Genomic DNA, 21,933 nt, shown 5'->3' with positions numbered 1-21,933 from the left:
ACCTCTCCAAAACCGGGAAGAGAAAAAGACCGGTTGAGCCATATGGCTGCAGATTGCCTCGTAAAAAAATGTGGATTAAAAATACGACAGCGAGCTGTTCGTGCCAAGTTCTAAGTGGCTTCAAATGTCAAAGTGTTCCCGACAAAACCTCAGCGGCGTAGGCAGATAGGTCTGTTGTCAGAGGCTATTAGAAACCGTAGCTGCATAGAGCCTCCATTTCCATGAGCAGTATACCTTCAAATAGTAGGCAGGGCTGATAATGGAGACAATGGAGTCTCTTCCATCCTTTCTCCTCCTGTGCCCCTGACCCTCTGCACTAAAGCTTTGTTCCTAACTGGTGGCATTGTTTGGGGAAGGGTTGTGGCTCGGCGGCAGAGCATCTACTTCAGATGCAGAAGGTCCCGGGTTCAAAATCTCCGCCGGTAGCATCTCCAGGTAGGGCTGGGAAAAGACTCCCTTCCTGAAACCCCCGAGAGCTGCTGCCAGTTAGTGCTGGCAGTACTGAGCTAGATGACGAACAGGTCTGACTCAGGATAAAGCAGTTTCATGTATTTAAGCCAACCTCATGGGGACTAGAAACCTTGCTTCGTTTTTAAGGAAAGGACCGTAGCTCAGTGACGCAGCACCTGCTTGGTACACGGAAGTACAGTACCTGCATTGCAGGGGGTTGGGCTAGATGACCCTCGAGGGACCCTTCCAGCTCTAGGTTTCTCTGAATCCCCCTGGCATGTCTAGGTAGGGCTGGAAGAGTTCGCTGCCTGAAACCCCGGAGAGCTGTTTCTGCTGGTCAATGTGGACTACACTCAGCTAGAGGAACCAATAGGTCAGACTCAGTCTTGGGCGTCTTCTTGTGTCCCTAAACTCTGCGGTTCTTTCCAGGTGAGCGGCCATCTGGACTACATGAAGCAGATGGACACGATCTTGAAAGCTGTGGGTGTCAAAACAAAGCAGTGCCGCTTGGAAGAGGAGGGTAGCCTCGCCACTCTCTCCACTGAGCTTGAGGAGGAGGACCCGGGGCTGGTACCATGTGACGCTCAGGAAGAGCAACGCATCGTGGGAGAGGAAGGGCCTGACAGTACCAATGAAGGCGACGTCAACGGTGATGACCACTGGGTCTGGGAGCCGGTTTCCAGCCACAGTTTGGGCCCAAATGACCCCCGACCGCCAGCAGAGGCGGTTTCTGGACAGGGAGAAATCTCTAGTGCCGCAAGGGACCAGGACGCAGCTGGGCTAGAAGAGCCTCTTCCCACCAGCTCGTCACATTCCCAAGAACTTTCCAGCTCCGCAAGCACCCCTCTGACTCTCAGATAACATCTGAGGTGACGCAGCATGATGGTTATTGTAGTGTTTGCACTGAGTCTTCCCATCAGCCCTTGCTGAAGTTTTCAAAGAACACCAAAGACTTGCCTTTGCAGGAGCAGGCCAAAGATCGATCTGCTAGGATTCTCTGTTCCCCAGCAGTCGTCCGCCCCTGAGAACATCAGCCGCAGAGCGTGATGGAAGTAAGCTGTCCACAGTTGTTGTTTTCCATGCTGTACGGTAACTGGGATGGGTGGGTGAGTAGGTGCCCTGCCCCCCGAGGATGGAAGCTTTCCACCTTTACTTTACAATGGCAAACAGCTCTCAACTTCTCTGTGAATTTCTACTCATCCATCCAGTGCCCATCGCCGTGCCTTACAGTAACTCACATTCCGTAACTCCACATCTGTATGAAGAAGCTTGTCCCTTTTGCCAATCTAGAACTCTCCCGAGGGGACGGGCCGTTGCACAGTGACCGAGCAGGCTGACATTAACAGCTGCTTGACAGTGGAACGGACTCCCTCCGGAGGTTGTGGACTCTCCTTCCTTGGAGGTTTTTAAGCAGAGGTTGGATTACCATCTCTCATGGATGCTTCAGTTGAGATTCCTGCATTGCAGCACCTTAGGGTCCCTTCCAACTCTATTCTATGACATCTCCAGGTTAGTGGGGGGAATGTCCCTTGCCTGAAACCATGGAGAGCCACTGCTGGTCAGTGTTGATAATACTGACCTGGATGGACATAATGATATAAGGCAGCTCCCTAGGTTCATAGACCATCCCCTTTATGGACAATATTGAGGACTAGAACCTTGCAGTGTTTTTAGAGAAAGAGCTTTCGCTCAGTGGCAAAGCACCTGCAGAAAGTCCCAGGTTCAATCTAGAACAGGGATTGCACAGGAGACATAGCAAGGTTCATATGAAAGGAGAAAATAAATATACCTCTTTTATTTATAACTGCACAGGTTGAAAAGACAGGGGGTTGGGTGGGGAGAGGGACAAAAGTTGTGATTTCTTCACCACCACCACCCCCGGACATCCGCTCGCACAAACCACATCTGTTTGTTTTTCCGTATTAGCCTCCCTCACTAAGTTCTGTGCGAGTCCTCTAAGGAAACTCCCAAAACATATTCCCGATGTGACGTGCCCCGTTTCCCTGCTTGAGGCGAAATGGAAAGTGTCGCCCTGCCACCACCACCACCAAAACATCCCTTACCTAGGTTGTGTGGCGGCGGCACAAAGCAGCAGAGACAGCAATGGCGGGTTCCGGCGAGATCGTGCCATCTTGCTGGAAATTGGCGTCATTTCTCTGCCGTTTCTGGACTTGGTGGGGAGCACAGGCAGGGGTGCTGCCTTGGGGCTTCCGCTGCCCAGAGCGGCTGCTTCACCCTGCCTGTTGCAGGGGCTGGCCCTGCGTATCCCATCAGGCTTTGCATGACCCTTCAAGCTGCGGGTATCCTTGCTCAGGAAGACTGAGCAACCCCCCCCCCGAGGGGCACTGTTTGAAGGCACAGAATTTAGCCAGCTTGTGGAGGAAGCTAAGCAGGTCGGGTTGGGGGTCTGAGATATACCAGGGTGGCATGATTTTACTGGGAAATGCTCCCCCGCCGCCGCATGTAAGAAAGGTTAATAACAAATAACGAATTAACGTCTTGAATCATTTTACACTCTTGGAAGAAAAGGCTGTATTGGAATGAACCTGAGATTATATCTCCATGCATCACAGGGTCTTGCACTCTAGCTAGAGTGTCAATCAAAAGCCAGTTCTCCACACACCCGTACATGAAAGATCCAGTGGCCTTGTTTCATTTCACGAGAAAGCTGTCATCCAAAACAGGCCTCTCGCTGTTTTTAAATCCTCTTTATTGGGTGTTGTTGAAAGGGATTCTGGGTCCCATCGGCCCAAGATAGGAGGATGGCTGGTCCCTGTTCTGCTTTGTGAATCACGAGAAACAGGTGGCCTACCGGGCAACGGAAAATGACTGCATCTGCTTCCTGCATTCTTAAGTGGGCCCCCAGGCCCACGTGTGCAGAAGGCGAGAATTTGTACACAGGTGCAATCTGGATCGGGATCCAGTCTCTCCTGGGAAGCAGTGGGAGATAAAGACAGGCTCACCGGTGCAGCCAGAAGCAATCTCTCCTCAAGTCTTTCCACGCTGGTGCCAAATTTGGCACATATACAAACTGTAGGTGAATCTCTGTGGCTCCATACAAAGGCAGCTTAAACCTTTTTACAGCATACGATAGAAAGTGCCAGAAGACAAGTAAGACCAAACAAATCAATTTGGGGAGAAATAGAATTCCTTGGAGGCCCTTTTACAGAAATTAAGGCAGTCCCTTCTTAGCAGAATCTAGGCGTTCCTTCTTTTAAAACACGGAACACACACCTCTCACTCTGCTGTTTCTGAAAATTGATAGAGATATGCAAACTGAAGGAGATATGGTTAGCAAACCACATCATGGGGAAGCAGGGCGGGGAGAGAGCGAGAGAGCAAGCAAGCAAGAAAGAAAATTCAGATTCCCTGCAAGGAACTCCCAAGCTATATCGCCTACGCAAGAACTGACACTGGTTTCTTGAGAGGGTGCAGACATAGACTGGCCTCCCTCACACCTGGCTTTTAAAATAAATAAATAAAATCTAGTTGTTTTTCAAATCAGAGTGATGAACCCTGGGATCAATTTATGTGTCAGGAGTATATATGTTGTTCTGCCAAGAAAGATTTCCAGTTCACGTACACAACGATATAAATCCTTGAGCAGGGACTGTCAATTCATTTTGTCTCAGTTTTCCCATCTGACGTTTGATTCGCTCCATTTCTGCATATGTTGGTGGGGTTTGTTTTTTTTTAAGTCTGCATGAAGATTAGTACATATTTTTTCCTATAAAAATTGCATGTGTCCTATAGAAAAGGTTTTGAATGCAGTTTTTCCTAATGGGTGCTTCTTTGCAACCAGCCTCCCCTAACGGAATACCTTTCCTGTATGCTTTAGCTAAACATAACACAGTTGTTTTTTTTCATGCGCTTCACGCTAATACCTACACACTCATGCGCCCGATCTTTGGTTGGAGAGAAACTACGCTTCAAAAATCCGGAGAGAGGCAAGTTTGGAAAGAGCACTGCATTTCAGTTTGCACACTCTGGTAGGTCTGCATGAAAATAACGGCCGAAAGAGAAGCACACACATACCCCGTTCCTGCCGCATTTATATCCTCCCCCCTCAAAAAGCTCCGTCTCTCAACGGTTCCCTCATTATTCTGCCATGCTTCTGCTTAGCTGTTGTGCCTCACATAGAGTCGAGAGCATCTGACCGTTTGCCACTGCGGTGGGCAGCTCGACCTGCATCTCAACACCATGGCTGCCTGCGGCAGATGCTTCCCAGAGCTCTGAAGAAGAACAGCCCTAGCTGGATCAAGCTCAAGGCCCATCTAGTCCAGCTTCCTCTTCTCACAGCAGCCAACCACCGTGGGGAACCAGCAAGCCGGATCCGAGCACAAGAGCACACTCTTCCCCTCTAGTGGTTTCCAACAGCTGGTTTTCAGAACCATCCCTGCCTCCAACCGTGGAGGGTGGAGCACAGCCACTGTGGCTCATAACCACCAGCAGCCTTACCCTCCTTCACAAGTTAGTTCAATCCTCTTTTAAAGCCAGCCAAGTCATTGGCCGCGCCTGCCTCCTATGGAGCAAGTTCCATAGTTTAACCACACAAGATGCTTCTGTGAATGTTCTAGGGCAGGTGGGAGGCCCGGGCAGGCCGTCTCAGTCCATGGGGGTGTTCAGATGGTGGATACGGAGCTCCTGCTCCGTGGCTTGCTCCAGGTGGAAAAGCGTCACCGAATCGACCCCCGTGGCTGGGAGGGACCCCAGGCGCTGACCACAGTCGTCATGGACTTGGGTGACGGAGTCGGCCAAGTCCGTGTCCCCCGGGAGCGCCAGGACGTTCTTGAGGGACGTGCCGGGCCGGGGCCCACTGTTTGAGTTCCTCATGGAGAGCGAGATGGGGCTGGGGCGGCGGTCCCAAGCCCCCCGGCAGCAGGGCAGGTACTTTGCCATGGCCCTCTTGAAGTCCCGCATGAAGAGCGGGTAGATGATTGGGTTCATGGTGCTGTTGCAATAGCCCAGCCAAGTCAGGGTGTCAAAGAAGTCCTCCGAGATGCACTTGCAGACTGCCTGGAGGGAAGGAAGAGCGCGCAGGGTTAATGTTACGGGACTTCCTTTTCTTTCCCTGCAAAACATCGCCAGGCATAAAGTGCAGTATCCCAATGGCAAATGCCTGTGCAGGTGTTAAGTCTTGCATGCAGCCATCTGCAGGGCATCAAAACAGGCTTTTTGGAAAGCCTTTTGCATTCCACATACAGCTCCCACCCACGGGGTGTACATCAATCTAAAGCGCTATGGAAATTTCTTCATCGTGGCCACTGCGGCTGAGACAGAAGGGAGATAACTGTACTATTGTTAACGAAACAATATAAATCGAGACCATACTGAGTCAAACCCCTCTCTCTCTTTTTTGTAGATTGTCCTAGCCCAACACACTAATCCAGGCATCCCCAAACTGCGGCCCTCCAGATGTTTTGGCCTACAACTCCCATGATCCCTAGCTAACAGGACCAGTGGTCAGGGAAGATGGGGATTGTAGTCCAAAACATCTGGAGGGCCGAAGTTTGGGGATGCCTGCACTAATCACTACACCATACTGAATCATAGAGCTGAATACAATCCCACCGAACGCGATTCCACCACCAGACATGGTTCTGGAGAGCTGAGCTGGACTTACCTGGGCCACGTTACAGACGAAAAAGGGGAGCCAGGCCACGAAAAACATCCCCAGAAGGACGCCCAAAGTTAGGCTGGCCTTCAGGGCTCTCTTGCTGTGCTTGTTGGCCAATTTTCGGGTGTCGCTCGTGGCCGCTGATTGGTTGTGAACTCTGTGGACCTATGAAGGGAAAGGCAAGGTGGCGCATGAGGAAGAGAGAGGCACACATACACAAATGTGCTCCTCGTTTCTGATCAGATTAGAGCACGGCTCCAAAAGCTATATTTGAGTCGACGGTGTGATGCAGCATCAAAAAAAGGCTAATGCAGTCCGAGGTGGCCTAGCGGTACCAGTTCTGGGTACAATCAAACCTCGGTTCCCCAACAGCTCTGTTTTGGAATGTTTTGGCTCCCAAACGTCGAAAACCCGGAAGTAAATGCTCCAGTTTTTTGGAAGCCGAACGTCCGACGCAGCTTCCACTTGAGTGCAGAGAAGCTCCTGCAACCAATCAGAAGCCGCCCCTCTGTTTGTTGTTGAATGTTTCAGAAGCCGAACGGGATTCCGGAACGGATTACGTTAAACACCCAAGATTTGACTACCACAATTTAAGAAGGATATTGACAAGCTGGAATGTGTGTTGAGAGTGACCAAGATGATAAAGGGTCTGGAAACCAAGCCTTGGGAGGAATGGTAGAGGGAAGTGAGTATGTTTAGTCAGGAGAAGAGGAGACTGAGAGGTGATTTGATGGTCTTACTTCGCCAAACCTTTGTTAGGCATTACAAATATAGGCCATCATAAAACATCCATATATAAAATTTTAAAATACATACGGATAAACAGCCATGTAAAATATGTAAGAATGAGGATTTTCATTGGCGTCCCTTCCCACTAAATAGTGCTATTCAATAGTCATCTGTCAAGGATTGTTGAGCAGTGATTCCTGCATTGTTGGGGTATGGACTAGATGACTCTTGGGGTCCCTTCCAACTGTACAATTCCATTGTTCCTTCTACCCTCAATAGAAAGCAATCCAGGCTCATGAAATCTAATTAATCCATCATACCTTTCAGCTCAGCCGTACGGTACAAGATTTTTGCTATTGATTACAGAGGCTTCTTAATTAGATTTCTTTCTCTTTTTCCAAGCCTTGAATATTTCAGTTGGCAAATCATGAGCTCCTTCTTTCTCCCAGCAGTCAGTTGTTATCACTGCATCATTTCTAAATTAAATAAACCCTGATTTTGGGGGGGTTACTCTGCCAAAAAAGATCCATAGCATGCATATACATCCTCAATATTATTTTGTTTTGCAAATTAAAGTTTTTATTTTAGTGTGTCTAGAGGCACAATTTAGGGATGCGATTCTTCACCTCCATAGTCCAGAACAATAATACTTTACTTCGTAAATACAGAATGTAATGAAAACACACACGCGCACACACACAAACTGTCTGTCATTGACAAGAGTCCAAGAAGTTGTCCACTCCCCTTTTTAATGCAACCAAGTTAGTGGCCCTCGCTGCCTCCTGCAGGTGTGAATTCCATAGTATCTGAAGAAGTGTGCATGCACACGAAAGCTCATACCTATGACAAACTTAGTTGGTCTCTAAGGTGCTACTGGAAGGGATTTTTTAATTTTGTTTCGACTACGTCAGACCAACATGGCTACCTACCTGTTACTTCCATAGTTTAACTACATGCTTGTGTGGCGAAGTACTTTCTTTTATCTTGTTGCTATTGCACTCTGGGAGTCTGCTTATAAGAGGAAATCCAAATTATTTGTTGCAGAGGAGACCCTTCCCCCTGTTTCCCCAGTCTGTTCCTGAGGCCTCAGTAAAGCCATTAAGCCTCAGGTCTTGCTTGAACCCAAATTTACTTCACTTTCAATCTTGTGGCTGTGTCCAAATGCAGGCAAGTTGGAAGGGATATTCTCAGTCTAGCATGGGGGACTATCAAGTACAAAATCCTGTGGAAGAAATACTGTGTGGCTGGTTTATGGATCTGTTTATGGCATGTATATCCTGCCTTTTTCTCAAGGAGCTCAAGGTGATGTCCACATTTCTCCTCCTCCCTGTCTTCTCCTCACAAGAATCTGGTGAGGCCAGTTAGGCTGAAAGTGAGTGACTAGCCCAAGGTCTCCCAGGGAGTCTCCTGGCTGAGTGGGGCTTTTAACCCTGTTTTCCCAGGTCGAAGACTACTATGACAAACTGTCTCTCCTAGAATCTTGGTATGGTGGCCATGCATTCCATATCACCAAGGGCTGTTGCCCAGCAATGAAGTGTGTGGCTGTTTGAACAGAGGTTCTGGCACCCTCAGCATGTAGAGGTTTGCTGTAGTGACCCTTGCTTAGTCGGTATAGAATATGGCATCTGAAAAACTCCTGGCAGTAAGTGAATGTTGACATTTCCTGTGGACTTAGCTCTAGAACATAGCATACTGGTCCTTAGTCTCTCCTGTTCTGAGCTTGAGTCCGCACCACAAGGCAGCCCAGGCCTCTCAAACCTGCATTGTGATTCACCGCCTGGCGCAAAGCAGCCAATCACGCACTAGGTGGGTGTTGCAAATGATGTGCAAAGAAGTTTTCATTTCTGGAAGGAATTACAAGAGCTGGGTTCCGATTTTCCCAGGGCAGAATCTGCATATGGGGAGAGGTTTACTTATGAAGAGCCATGAGCCTTAATTGCTAAACAAACCAATAAAAGCTTGATTGGTGAGGATTCAGTTTTTCTCTGTGAGGGCATGTTTATAATCTGAGGACTAAGGGCAGCAGCACCATTTAGGATTATAACTGTTGGGGCTTTTTTCCCCCCTGCTGCTGTAACCTTCCAGCATGGGGTGGTAGCCTTCCAGTGGCTTAAATTATAGGTGTCTCTGACTGTTGTTTCAGGCATCACCATCTGAACTAGGCGCTGCCTTAGAGGTTTGAGTAAGTTGCAGGGGTATTTTAAAAGCTTTGTTAAAGGGAGAGCATTCACCATATCAAAACCCTTCAATGGGCTGAGGCTAAAAGGATTTGCCAGTCAACGTCCCCTCCCTGTGTTGATGGTGCCAGTGGCCACTGTCCGTGGTGCTGAAATGCCTCCATTGCTATCTAGAAGAGACCAACCCAGAGTTTCCTAGTGGTCTTGAGGACTAGACTAGTGAATGATGGCAGACAGAGGTGAAGGGCCATCTCCCTTTTCTCTTTCCCTGTCCTGGGAAGCAGAGGAGAAGTGAAGTCCTTCTTTTCTCCCTGCAGCAAAGATGTTGTCTATTGCTATCAGTGACCAATAACAGCATTTGCAATCAGATAATCATAGAATTGTAGAGTTAGGTCTTCTAGTTTAATCTGCTGCATATCAGGGATATCAACTAAAGCATCCATGACACATATCCAACCTCTGCTTAAAAACCTCCAAGGAAGGAGAGTCCACCGCCTCCCATGGAAATCTGTTCCAAGGTCAAACAGCTTCTATCCTCAGAAGCATCTTCCTGATGTTTAGTCAGAATCTCCTTTCTTGTAACTTGAATACATGGGTTCGAGTCCCTACCCTCCAGAGCAGGGGGAAACAACATTGCTCCATCCTCCAATCACCTCTCAGTCTTTTCCAGGCAAAGCATACTCAGCTCCCTCAACTGTTCCTCATCAGGCTTAGTTTCCAGGCCCTTGATCATCTTGGTCACTCTCCTCTGTCCACATTCCAGCGCTAGGGCTGCCTTCCTCCATTGGTGCTCCTCCGGATGTCATTGAACTACAGTTCTCATCATCCATGACTGTTGCCCATGGCGTCTGGGGCTGATGGGCGCTGGAGTCAATAACAGTATCTGGGGATCAATGGTTGCCCATCGCTGAACTAAACCATCCCTTGCTTTTGCTGCTCCCACCTACCTCCATCTGCCTTCAGTTCATGTAGGGGTGGGCAACCTGTGGCCCTCCAAGTGTTGTGGGTCTGTGGTCCTCATCATCCCTGGCCATTGGTCATGCTGGCTGGGGCTGATGGAAGCTGGAGTCCAACATCAGGTTGAATTGGACCCCTTGAGCTAACCACCAGCAAGAGAGCGTCGCATTGAGGCAATTTAACGGGATGGATTAAAACAACTCAAGTCATAGTTTTCAACACTCACTGTCCTTTCCTGCACAATTCTCCTGGTTCTTTCAATTATTCCCAATGGAAGGGTTGATGATGGCTTTGTAAGTTGCAAAACATCATTGTGACCCTTTTAGCTTGTGATTGTTTGCAATAAATGGGGTGGGCAATTATGGGGTGTTGGAGTTGAGATTAGCTATTTACTGAGGAACATAGCAATTATGTTGTTTACCAAAGGTGCCGAGTCAATTACGTAAATGAAGGGGGGAGCAGAATTGTGCTAATTACGGCAATGCAATAAAAGCTGCAGGTATCCGGCTAATATTGATCACTGTCCAAAAGGGAAATAACCTGTCTGGCCCTGACATGGGGAGTTTTTGAAGTTCCGCCTCCAAAACATTTAAAGTTAATTATGCCTGTCATTCTCCTGTAGGGCACAAGGGGTCAATAGATGAGATTGCTGGAGAATGAAAGCTGTCTGCAGCATGTTGCCTCTTATTTTTGAGGAGAGGGAAGGAAAACTACGAGGACAAGGAACTTAAAGGAAAATGGGGGAGATAAAAGAAAGCCGAGAAGCTAGGTTCTGCCCCTATAAGGACCAGAAACTTGACGTGTGTTTTATTAGTTCAAGCTGGCATTCTTGGGAAGCTGGATCCTTGCTCCCAGATTTGGATCTTGCACATGCTGACTGCAGCACACACACGGAGGGAGTGAAGGAGAGAGAAAGACCTGGGAACAGCTCCATTTCCCCTTCACAAGCACGCTAGTGACTAAATGGTCTTGGCAAATTAAATCTCGCTTGCCTAGAACATTAGTCATTTGTCAGAGGGTGACATTAGAAAAGTGCGGCGCCGGAGAGGCTGCTTTTCATCTTACTGATGCATCTGATCCTCAAATGCCGGGAGAAAGATTATGTTATTCATCGCATAGTTTGCCAATCTTCAACCCCCCCCCCAAATGCCCTGCTGACATGTCCGAGTGCTGATTGAACTTGGCAACGGGGTTAATTAGATTTTCCCAACATGGCAAGCATGAGCAGAGCAGGATCCTGGGAGTCTGGAGCTAGCTAGACTGGGCTGGCTAGCAAGTTTTTACTTATTTACGTCCTTATGAAGATTAATTTCCAGAGAGGTGCGGATTAATCTGGGCATTCTCCCCTGCCCCCTTGCAAATGTAGGGCTCCCTCCCAAATGGGCATTGTGTTGTTGTTGTTTTTCAACCAGAGCATTGCAGCTTTACCACACCACAGTTAAAGAAATCACCAGACTGTGCACTTCAGTGTACTTTAGTGCCGTCCAACTAACACGAAGTCTCTTTCGGCATAGCATAAGAAGCAACCTCTTGCCTGTGGATGTTTTCAACCGCCATTGGTTTTTAGAGGGTTTCGATCTGTTCTGAAATATTTTGATTTGTACATCTTATTCTGCCTGCCTGGGCTTCTAAGGGAGGAAGGACAAGTATAAATACAACAAACTAATAAGTAACACACGTTCAGTGGTTCAGACTCTGCCGCAGGTGGGATGCTTTCTGATACGAGCAGCTGCCGTGTTAACCCACGAGCCATTAAGTCTGGAATTACTCGGTGTGTCTCTGCATGCTGCTTTGTTCTCTCTCCCTCGAATCTATTTCCTGCCCCTCAGCTGAACCTGCTTAAGGGCCTCCGTACAGTATAAATGAAAGCAGAGTTCTATTCAAACAATTCAAAGTGTTGGTGCTGACCTTTAAAGCCCTAAATGGCCTCGGTCCAGTATACCTGAAGGAGCGTCTCCACCTCCATCATTCTGCCCGGACACTGAGGTCCAGCACCGAGGGCCTTCTGGCGGTTCCCTCGTTGCAAGAAGCCAAGTTGCAGGGAACTAGGCAGAGGGCCTTCTCGGTGGTGGCGCCTACCCTGTGGAACGCCCTCCCAACAGATGTCAAAAAGGAAAACAACTACCAGACTTTTAGAAGACATCTGAAGGCAGCCCTGTTCAGGGAGGCTTTTAATGTTTAATAGATTGTGTTTTATTCTTCTGTTGGAAGCCGCCCAGAGTGGCTGGGGAGACCCGGCCAGATGGGCGGGGTATAAATAATAAATTATTATTATTATTATTATTATTATTATTATTATTATTATTATTATTATTATTATTGGATCAGTCCAGCATCCTGCTGTCATGACAGACAGTCTAATGCCCTAATGAAAAGTTGTTCTAAAATCTTTTTAAGATGGCATTTTAATTGTTTGATTGTAATTGTGGCAACTGACCCCGGGGCCTTAAGATGAAAGGCAGGCAATGTATTGTAACTATAATTAATATTAATATTAATATTCCGCCTCTTCCCCCAGAAGGCAGCTTACGCACAAATTAAATCGACACAGATAAAATGCAAATGTGATAAAAAGTGATCGTTAAAAAGTACAGTAATTGAATTCTCTTTTTTTAAAAACAGAAACTTTATTGAATTTATAAATTACAAATTACAAATCAAACAGAACTAATCAAACATAAACAAAAGTCCAACAGAAATCAAAAGCAAGGAAATGGAACAAATAAAATTTCCTCCAAATACAAAATAATCATGTTTGAAAAACGAACAGAAAAAATGGAAACACACATGCAAAAATAACACCTCCACCCCATCCCCACCCACCCCTCCACCTCATGTGACTTCCAACCTTCCCCTATATTTCGGTTTATATATCTTTGTTACAATGCATACTCTTTACTAAGTTTTTCTTTCCTTTAGGTATTTTTTGGGGGCCCTTCACACATCTGCTATGAGATTGACTCTTTCTACCTGTTTCATTAAATATTGTTTTAACATTTCCCAATCTTTTTCCGTTCTCTCCTCATTTAATCCTGTTCAGGGAGGCTTTTAATGTTTAATAGATTATTGTGTTTTATTTTTCTGTTGGAAGCCGCCCAGATAATTATTATTATTATTATTATTTCTCCGGCTTTTATTGCTAAGTTTTGATATGTTATCAATTTGACTAGCCAATCCTCTTTACTAGGTACTTTGTCACTTTTTCCAATTTTTCACGATAAGGAGTCTACCAGCTACCGTTGCATACATCATCAAGCATCTCTCTCTAGCCTTAATTTCTTCGCCTAACATTCCCTAATAGAAATGTTTCTATTGAATTCTAATCGAACTGAAACAACGTAAGAAGCAAATTTTAAAATACAAGTGATAAAGACAGAACAGCATTATTGGAAATCTTGTTGGAATAAAACCATCTTCATCTGCTGGTGGAAGGACAGCAATAATTATTAAAAAATATTTTTTTCTCATAAAATAAAATAATGGATCATGCCAAAAGCCCATCTAATCCAGCACCCTGTCCCCACAGAGGCCGCCAAAATGCCCCAACGAGAAGCCCCAGAGAGGTAGGCTGCCTCTGACCCTGGAGGTTCCATTCAGAAATCATGAGGACTAGTAACCTTTCCTGCCTCCTCCTTTTGTGTCATCTCCATTTTAAAAGGCACGTGCTGTGCGCAGCCGTTGCCCTCGGTAAACAGGGACAGTTGGAGCGTAGGAAACGAGCTTTTGGAGTCACTGCTCCATGTCCCTTGCCTGCTCTCTTTCTTCCCTGCGCAGCGGCTGCTTGCTGCCCACTCACACATGGCACCGGGTTGCGGGGGGACCGGAGTAGCTGCTCCCCCCTCCCCGCCCCGCTTTACATGATGAGCAGCAGCTTCTCAATATTCTCCAACAATGAGCCTGACAGATTTCCTCCTCCTCCACTGTTTTCATTTCGGAGGCTTCAGCTATCTTCTTCAGGAGAGAACAAAAGAGTCAGAGACAAAGAGAGCGTGAGAAAAGGGTGAGATTTCTCTCCCCAAGCAAAACAGAAATGTGTGTTCCTTGATCCCAAGTTCAATCCCTGGCATCTCCGGGTAGGACTGGAGCAGAACCCTGTCCGAAACCCAGGAGAGCTGCTGGCAGTCAGTGAAGGCAGTGCTGAGCTAGGTGGACCAAGTGTCCTGACTCAGAATAAAGCAACTTCCTGTGTTTCCTATCTGCTTATATAAGTATATAAGGAGGAATTGCTGTGCGTCACGTAAAGGGCAAGCAGAATGATCGGGGGTGAAGCAACTCCCCTATGAAGATAAAGGAACACACTCCCTCGGAAAGTGGTGGACTCTCTTTCCTTGGGTAGAGGTTGGCTGGCCACCTGTCGTGGATGCTGTAGCTGAGATTCCTGCATTGCAGGGGGATGGACTAGATGATCCTCAGGGTCCGTTCCAACTCTATGATTCTATGATTCTATAAAAAGCTGCAGTGTTTGGGACTTTTCGGTTTGGAGGAAAGGCGAGTTAGAGCCTGCATGATAGACCTTTATAAAATTCCACATGACATGGAGAAAGTGGATGGAGAACGATTCTTCTGCCTTGTAGCACTGGAAACTAGTGGAAGCTGAATGTTGGACGATTCGGGAAGGATTTTTAAAAGCCCTTTTTCACACAGCGCAAAGTTAGCCTGTGGAACTCTCTCCCACAGGAGACAGTGATGGCCACAAACCTAGGCCCTTTCCTACTCTCAACTGCTAGGGACTGGTGAACATACCAATTTCAGTTTCTTTCTGTTCCTCAATTTTCTGCACTGGAATTCAGCCTGCCTCATTACTGCATCACTTCAGTTCTTCATTTTTAATTCTATCTAGTGTCCATTTCTCCTGAGCTAGACTCCCCCCCCCAAAAAAAAACAATTTCCCCTAACATCACACTTCGGGATGAGGGTAGGTCATTTGCAGAAGAATATGCACAACTTTACTGCTGATGGACACATTTCTGATTGGAGAATGGCATTGCCGAATTTGGAGATGTCTGATGTTCAAAGGTTTTCAGCAGGGTTTCCGTTTGCGCGCCCATTTCAAGAAGTATGGAGTACTGGTAACTGATTGACCAATTGATTGATTGATAGATAGATTCATGCATGCATGCATTTCTAGACTGCCTTTCTGCCAAGGCCCTCTAGTCTGTTGACAACTTTAAAGTATTAAAAGAAAATAACAAGCTGCAGAGGTTCTCATTAAAAGGTCGCGCCTGTCATCTTCCTCCTCCATGTTGCTCCTTGTAGACCTCAACAGGGAGGAGGAAGATGTGGTAAAAACTGCCATGAGTTGCCTCTGCCGTTCATTAGCTCTGCCTCAGCCAATCATTGGCTCTGGTTCTGGGGGATGGTCTTGGTGTCCTCTGAGTTCCTTAGCAGATGTGGGATTCCAAGCTTGGGAAGGTGTCTCCACCAACAACAACAATAACCCCTCACAAACCCCTCACAAAAGCCCAATTTTTGAGAGACGCTTTCTCCAATACAGGCCGCTCCGAAGTTAGTCGAAGAGCACTTTGTTCTCTCTATAATGAGATTGTCTCTTCCCCACAAAAGCCACCCAAAAGCAACGGCGGGGAGAGAAATGGAGGAGGAGGCAGATGAAAGGAATTGGCCTTATCTGGGGAAAACACAGCACTCAACTTTGAGCAGGAAACTAAGCCGTTAACTAGCAAGTCACACCGGATTTGCGGGTTTTATCACCTGTCTTCTGACAGGACTTCCGAAAAAGAAGCCCAGCTGTTTCCAAACACCACCACCGCCAAGAAGAGAAAATGCAGGTTAATCTTGCTCTTAAACTGGTTCCGGGTTCCTGCACATGTTCCCAGATTCTTGAGCAGGAAGATGCTTTCCTTGCAGGAGATATCACACAAAGCACCAAGCCGGCCCTATCATTAAGTGCTTTGGAGTGGCTGCCTCAGGTGGCAAATACTGGGGAGTGACGGCTACAATTTATTACCTGCTTTCACCCTCATGTCCCAGGGCAGTTTACAACAATATTAATATTAACAATTGTAAACCACTTACAGTGAGATGTTGGGAGGACAGAGGAACCTAGGAAACGGCCTTCCACTGAGCCAGACCCTTGGTCCATCTAGCTCAGTACTGTCTACACTGACTGGCAGCAGCTCCCCGGGGTTTCGGGTTTGCAGGGACTCATACAGGGAGGCAACGGGCAGACTCCTCTGAGGCTTTGCCCCCTTGAATGAACTAATTGTGCTGGTTGTCATGGTGTGATAGTGGCTGGTTGGAAGGTGACAAAAGCCCCAATGAGCTGCTCATTTTGATGATTGATCACTCTCAGCGCAGATAATACAATAGGGGGACTGGATGAATCTGTCTTGCTCTGGGCTGACTGGCCTAAGGAATTGCATTGCCTGAGGCAGTTGAGAAGGCTACTGGGGGTGGGAGAGTGTCCCCCATGTCCGCACCAGGGGACCAGGGAGGCCTTGCAGCAATAGAGAGAAATGGCCGGGGGGGGGGAAATTAAATTTAAAGGAGAATCTGTCTGTTTCACACTTTGTTTTAAAATCTGTGAAATGGAACTCAGCCATCCGTAAAAATTCGCACTTCTCCGAATTTTGCAACTGTTTCACCAGCCAAGTAATGCTTAATAAAATAAAGTGCATATATCACGTTAAGGCATGCACGCAAAATCCACCCATTTGTGAAAATAATAAGGGAAAGTGTGTTCTGCCAGGGAAGATCACTCTGCAAAGAATGCGTCCATTAGGGGATATTGTGTACAGTCATGAGTCTGTCAGGAGAGATTTTCCCGAAAAGCTGGTGAACTTTCACAAGAACTTTATTATTATTTTGCTACAAAGCGAACTTAAGATTGGGAAGTCAAGGAACAGAGAAAGACTGAAATGGGCAGGATTGCCTATCAATAGGAGGTGCTTCCTTCCAGCATCTCTGGCTTGAGGTGACATGATCAAAGTTTATAAAATTACTCATGGCAGAAGTGGGTAGAGGAAAGTTTCCCTGCTTCTCTCGTTTACACTAGAAGTTGTGGATATCCAATGAAGCTGAAGGTTGGCAGATTCAGGAGCAATAAAAAGAAAGGACTTCTTGACACGGTGCAGAGTTGAACTATGGAACTCCCTGCCGCAGGAGGCAGTGATGGCCACCAACTTGGATTGCTCTAGAACAGAATTGGACAAATTCATGGAGGAGATGGCTATCAGTGGATGGCTATGCTCTGCCTCCACAGTCAGAGGCAGTAACGCTTCTGAATTCCAGTTTCTGGAAACCACAGAGGGAGATAATGCTCTTGTGCTCGAATCCTGTTTGCGGGATGCTGAACTAGATGGGCCCTTGGCTTGGTCCAGCAAGCTCTTCTTAGGACTCTGGGAGGGGGAATCCTCTGACAGCACAGCTGCGTGACCTTCTCTGAGTTTTATTCCCACCCCCACAGAGAAGTACAGCTGGGCCTCGGAACCTGGCCCAAAGACCTGACGCCTGTCAGAAACCAGTTAGAAACTTGGAGCGACGTGGACCTACCTGTTGAGCGGGTTCGCCAGCTGCGACGGACACGTTGTTGGTAAGGGAGGCCACTTGCACCGCCTGCTTCCGAGCGGCGAGCAGGATGCGGCAGTAGGTGAAGAGGATGGCGACGGACGGGAGGAAGAAGGTCAGGCCCGAGGCGATGAGGGCGTAGGGCAGGCTGACCGCCACGCGGCACTGCCCCGCTTCTTCGGCCTGGAGGGTGGCGTTGAAGGGGCGCGGGCCGAACTCCATCTTGTGCCAGCCCATCTCGACGGGCAGGAAGGAGACCAGGGCGGCTAAGGTCCAGGTGGCCAGGATGAGCAGCACAGCCCTGCAGGACGTCATCCTCAGCTTGTACCTGAGCGGGGAGATGATGAGCAGGTACCGGTCGAGGCTGATGACGCACAGGTTGAGGATGGAGGCGCTGGTGCACATCACGTCGAAGGCGAACCAGACGGAACAGAAGGCGCCGTCCAGCACCCAGCGGCCGTAGTGCTGGTTCAGCAGGGCCGGCGGCATCACCACCGAGCCCACCATCAGGTCGGACATGAAGAGAGACACCAGGAAGTAGTTGGAGGTGTTGCGAAGCGCCCGCTGGGTGAAGATCAGCAGGATGAAGGAGAAGTTCCCCAGCATGGTCAAGAGGATGATGAAGCCGAGGAAGGCGGCTGTCCAAGCGCTGCCGCTCCGCACGGAATGCTCCCCACCGGCCACGCTGGCGTTGCTGCCCCCCAGCTCCCCTTCCATTGACAAGACAGGAGAGCCTGGCGGGAGGGAGGGGGGTGTTGCGGCTCGGCCGAACGCCGGCGCTAGGTGATCATCACCGAGAGCTCGCCGTTCGGAGGATGCAAACGGATTCGGTGCCCTTTTCGCTCTTTCCTTGCTTCTCTCCTCCTCCTCCTCCTCCTCTCTCCTTCCTCCTGCTCTTTGCCAGGAGCCAGAGCTGCACAGCGTTCCTCCGCGAGGAGGGAGATCCCCATCAATCAGTCGGGAGCCTCCGAGCCATCAAGAGGCAAACCGGGAAAGTCGGGGGGGGGGAGAGAGAAGCAACAGAAGCCACAATCCTCTGAGCTCTCTCTGCCCACCCCCACGGCAACCGTCTTGAGTCTCAGCTCCTCACGTTGCTCCCTGCAGATCTTCTCCTGGAGTGCAGAAGAAAACGAAAAGGCACGCTTTCTCTTCTCCTCGCTGCCGCGGATGTGGCTGGCTGGCTGGCAGCACCGCCGATGCCTCTCCGCCACTCCTGCATCTATCTCTCGCTCGCTCTAGCAAAAGCTCTGCTCTGTTGCTACAAAGGATGTAGCATTTTCTCACCCTGAAGATTCGGCTGAGTGTGGGGAGGGAAGGAAGCACTGAGTGTGCAGCTGGTGTTTCCAGGAGCCGCATGCCAACTTGTGTGTGTGCGCAGAGTTTGTTTCCCCTTCATGGGCAGTTAAGGCTCCAATCACCCAATGCAGCATAGAAACAGTTACGGGGTGGTTGTTGTTGTTGTTGTTGTTGTTGTTGTTGTTTTTAAACATTTTACAAACATTTTACAAACTCTTCAGAATCCTGGAGTCATTCCCTTGGAATGGATTCAAACTACAAGAAAGAAGATTCCACCTAAACATTAGAAAGAACTTCCTGACAGTAAGAGCTGTTCAGCAGTGGAATTTGCTGCCAAGAAGTGTGGTGGAGTCTCCTTCTTTGGCGGTCTTTAAGCAGATACTTGACAGGCATATGTCAAGAATGCTTTGATGGTGTTTCCTGCTTGGCAGGGGGTTGGACTGGATGGCCCTTGTGGTCTCTTCCAACTCTACGATTCTATGATTCTATAATTCTATTTGTAGAAGCAGGGAACATAACAGGAGTCTGCTGGATCACGCCTACGGCCTACCATGTCCGACATCCTGTTCTCACCGTGGCCAACCAGAAATGGAAGGGACCCCCCCATCCAAAAGGATCATCTAGTCCAAGCCCCTGCAATGCGGGAATCACAGCTGAAGAATCCCTGGCAGATGGCAGAAGGCTATCCCATCCTTCCCTCGGCTTTTCGCTGTCAAACAGCTCTTGCCCTCAGAAAGTTCTTCCTAATGTTTAGTTGGAATCTCCTTTCTTGCAGTTTGAATCCATTGGTGCCCCATTGGATCTGAGCGCAAGCTCATCCTTCCCCACTGCGGTTTCCCACAACGGATATTCAGAAGCATCACTGCCTGTGACTGTGGAGGCAGAGCCTAGCCAGCTTGGCTCGTAGTCACTGATAGCCCTTTTCCTAAGCCATCCCAGTTGGTGGTTGTCCCTGCCTCCTGTGGCAGTGAGTTCCATAGCTTAACTATGCCCTGCGTGAGTAAGTCGTTTCTTTTGTCTGGAGACACACAAGTTCCCCGACCCTAATGTACAGGATTGCACTGTAAGGAGGAGGTGTGATAGACCATTCTTTCCAAATCTGAAGCTCTCCAAGGACTCACAGAGCTCTAGCCAGCATTGCCTACCACCCCCACCCTAAAAAAAATCTCGAGCAGTTCCCCATTCCTTCATTAAAAGAAGGCAGGGTTGTGACGGGGAATAGCTAGGGGCAGCGAAGGCAAGTGATGGCCCTGCTCAGAAATGGGGACCTGTGCCTTCCATGCAATTTTGGGACTCCCAACTCACTCCAGCCTCAGCCAAAATGGCCAACAACCTGGTTCCCCAATCCTGGTCTGGCAGGACGCAGTCCAGTCTGATCCGGCAAGGCCGTTAACGATGCTTTTACAAAACGAGCCGTTTTTATGGATGTTCCTACCCTCCTTTAAACCTGCGCTAACTTTCCCTCCCCTCAGATTTTTGCATCCTGCTCAAACCGCTCCGAGGCTGCCCCAAGGCTCTGGCCTCGTGTTTCCTGGAGAAGCAGACTCCGTGGCCTCTTGTAAATCTGTCCCTCCTTGCAGTAACTAAGAAACAAATCTGCCTGATCTAGAAGCAGGCCTTTCCTGGCTGCAGGTGCCTGCTCAGCCACTGAGGTGCCAACCTTCCCCGTTGGCAACCTCCTCAAGCTCAATGGCCCAGTGAGCCGAGAACTGCCTCTGCGTTAGGGATGCTGAAGCTGAGACCTTCCTGGTGTTCCCAAATCCTATCGCTGCTTCTCACTGGATCTGCTGCCTGAGGCTGTGGGGAGTTGGAGGCCAGCAACGCCCTGAGGGCAGAGGTTCCCCTTTCCCAAACTAGACCCGTCGCTTGCCTTTATTGCCCCAGCTGCCTCCGCCACAACACTGGCCATCACTTGCCTTTACTCCCCCTCACTACAGCCAGCAGCAGTTCTGTTTCGCTGCTTGCAGCCTCCAGGAGCTCACGCCCAAGACTTGTAAACAGGGGTGTTTGCGAGGGTGTTTGGAGGGGGAGACCCTGAGTTGTCCCTGGGTTCAATCTCTGGGGAAGATTTCTGCTTGAAACCCTGGAAAGGGCAGGGCCGCTGTAACTATTAGGCTAACAAAGCTGTAGCCTTAAGTCCTCATCATTTTTAAGGCCCTTGGTTCACGAGTTTAGCCATGAACGTGGTCCAGTTGCTCTTAGCCTCACCTTTGTTACAGGGTCGTAGGTTGTGATGCCCGGGGCAGGGCGGGGGGGGCAGAGAAATCCCTGTAGCTCTGTGCTCTCTTGCGCCCCCTGGAGGAAGGACATCGTTCCTGGCTTCGCACAAGTGTTTAGCAGGAGACACCAGCTTGACCTTAATCGGAAGAGATTCCTTGTATCCACAAATACTCCCTTTCCCATCCCATGGAGCTTTGCTAGACCTAGAGTGCCACCTGGTGGCCATCGAGGAGGGGAGATGGGTTTGATTAGCCACCCACAGATCCCAGAAATCTATTACTCCTTTGGCTCCAACATATGCTCCTTGACATTCATTTGGATCCAATGTGTGTCCAGGCGGTGGAATTGAAAGTCTCACGTAGCTCAGAGGTGGAGCATCTGCCTTGTATGCAGAAAGATCTCGGGTTCGAATCCCAATGCATCTCCAGGTAGGGCTGGGAAAGACACACACAAGCACACCTGAGATTTTGAAAACCTGCTGCGAGCCAGTGCAAGCAGCACTGAACTAGCTGGACCAATTTTCTGGCGTAGCTGAAGGCGTTCTCCTGTGTTCCTTCAATAAGTGCCATGCACACAAAGAGGCTATGAGAAAGGCATGCCATTTGCTGTGCCCCAAAACTCACAGAGGTGCTCTGCTATCCCTGAGCAGGAAGCTCTTTTGACTCTGCTTTCGGCAGTTGCAACCCTGGAATTGAATGCAGAGCTGCGGCGGCTTCCACATGAGTGCGGAGCTAGGGCGGCTTCCCATTCCCCTTGATAACCCTTTCATCCTATTTGCTCCTGCTACAGCTCCTTCTTCCAGGTCATAAAGATCCAGGAATGGCCATTCCCCTTTTCTCCTACCACCGCCTTTCGAATTGCTCCCCCAAAAACCACATTTCCCGAGAAAGACTTGGTTCCTTTCTCCCCCAACTTCAAACAACTGATCCTGCAGCGAGGCATCTCTGCTGATTGCGAACTTTG

The 21,933-nt window shown here is 48.7% G+C and overlaps 2 protein-coding genes across 6 annotated transcripts in view; one reads left to right on the top strand and one right to left on the bottom strand.

Moving 5' to 3' along the window:
- Positions 1 to 21,933, top strand: part of TMCO4 (transmembrane and coiled-coil domains 4) — a 75,721-nt gene that overhangs the window by 31,805 nt on the left and 21,983 nt on the right. For 3 of the 5 annotated variants that reach the window (XM_035121125.2, XM_035121124.2, XM_035121121.2), the window contains exon 14: positions 880 to 4,482. In XM_035121125.2, the coding sequence (XP_034977016.1) occupies positions 880 to 1,311 (432 nt within the window). In that variant the 3' untranslated portion in view covers positions 1,312 to 4,482. Of the gene's footprint in view, positions 1 to 879; positions 4,483 to 21,933 lie in introns of those variants that run through there. The other 2 variants (XR_004692894.2, XR_009557816.1) reach the window with 2 other exon arrangements.
- HTR6 (5-hydroxytryptamine receptor 6) lies at positions 5,056 to 18,883 on the bottom strand. The gene is made up of 3 exons (XM_035121128.2): positions 17,440 to 18,883; positions 6,074 to 6,232; positions 5,056 to 5,466 (listed from the first exon to the last, which is right to left on the bottom strand). The coding sequence occupies exons 1-3, from the start codon at positions 18,169 to 18,171 to the stop codon at positions 5,056 to 5,058; spliced, it is 1,302 nt and encodes a 433-aa protein (XP_034977019.2). The 5' UTR covers positions 18,172 to 18,883.

Source organism: Zootoca vivipara, chromosome 6, assembly GCF_963506605.1.
Source record: "Zootoca vivipara chromosome 6, rZooViv1.1, whole genome shotgun sequence".
Lineage (NCBI taxonomy): Eukaryota > Metazoa > Chordata > Lepidosauria > Squamata > Lacertidae > Zootoca > Zootoca vivipara.
Note: the sequence above shows the minus strand (reverse complement) of the source record. Positions and strands in the feature narration are given on the sequence as shown.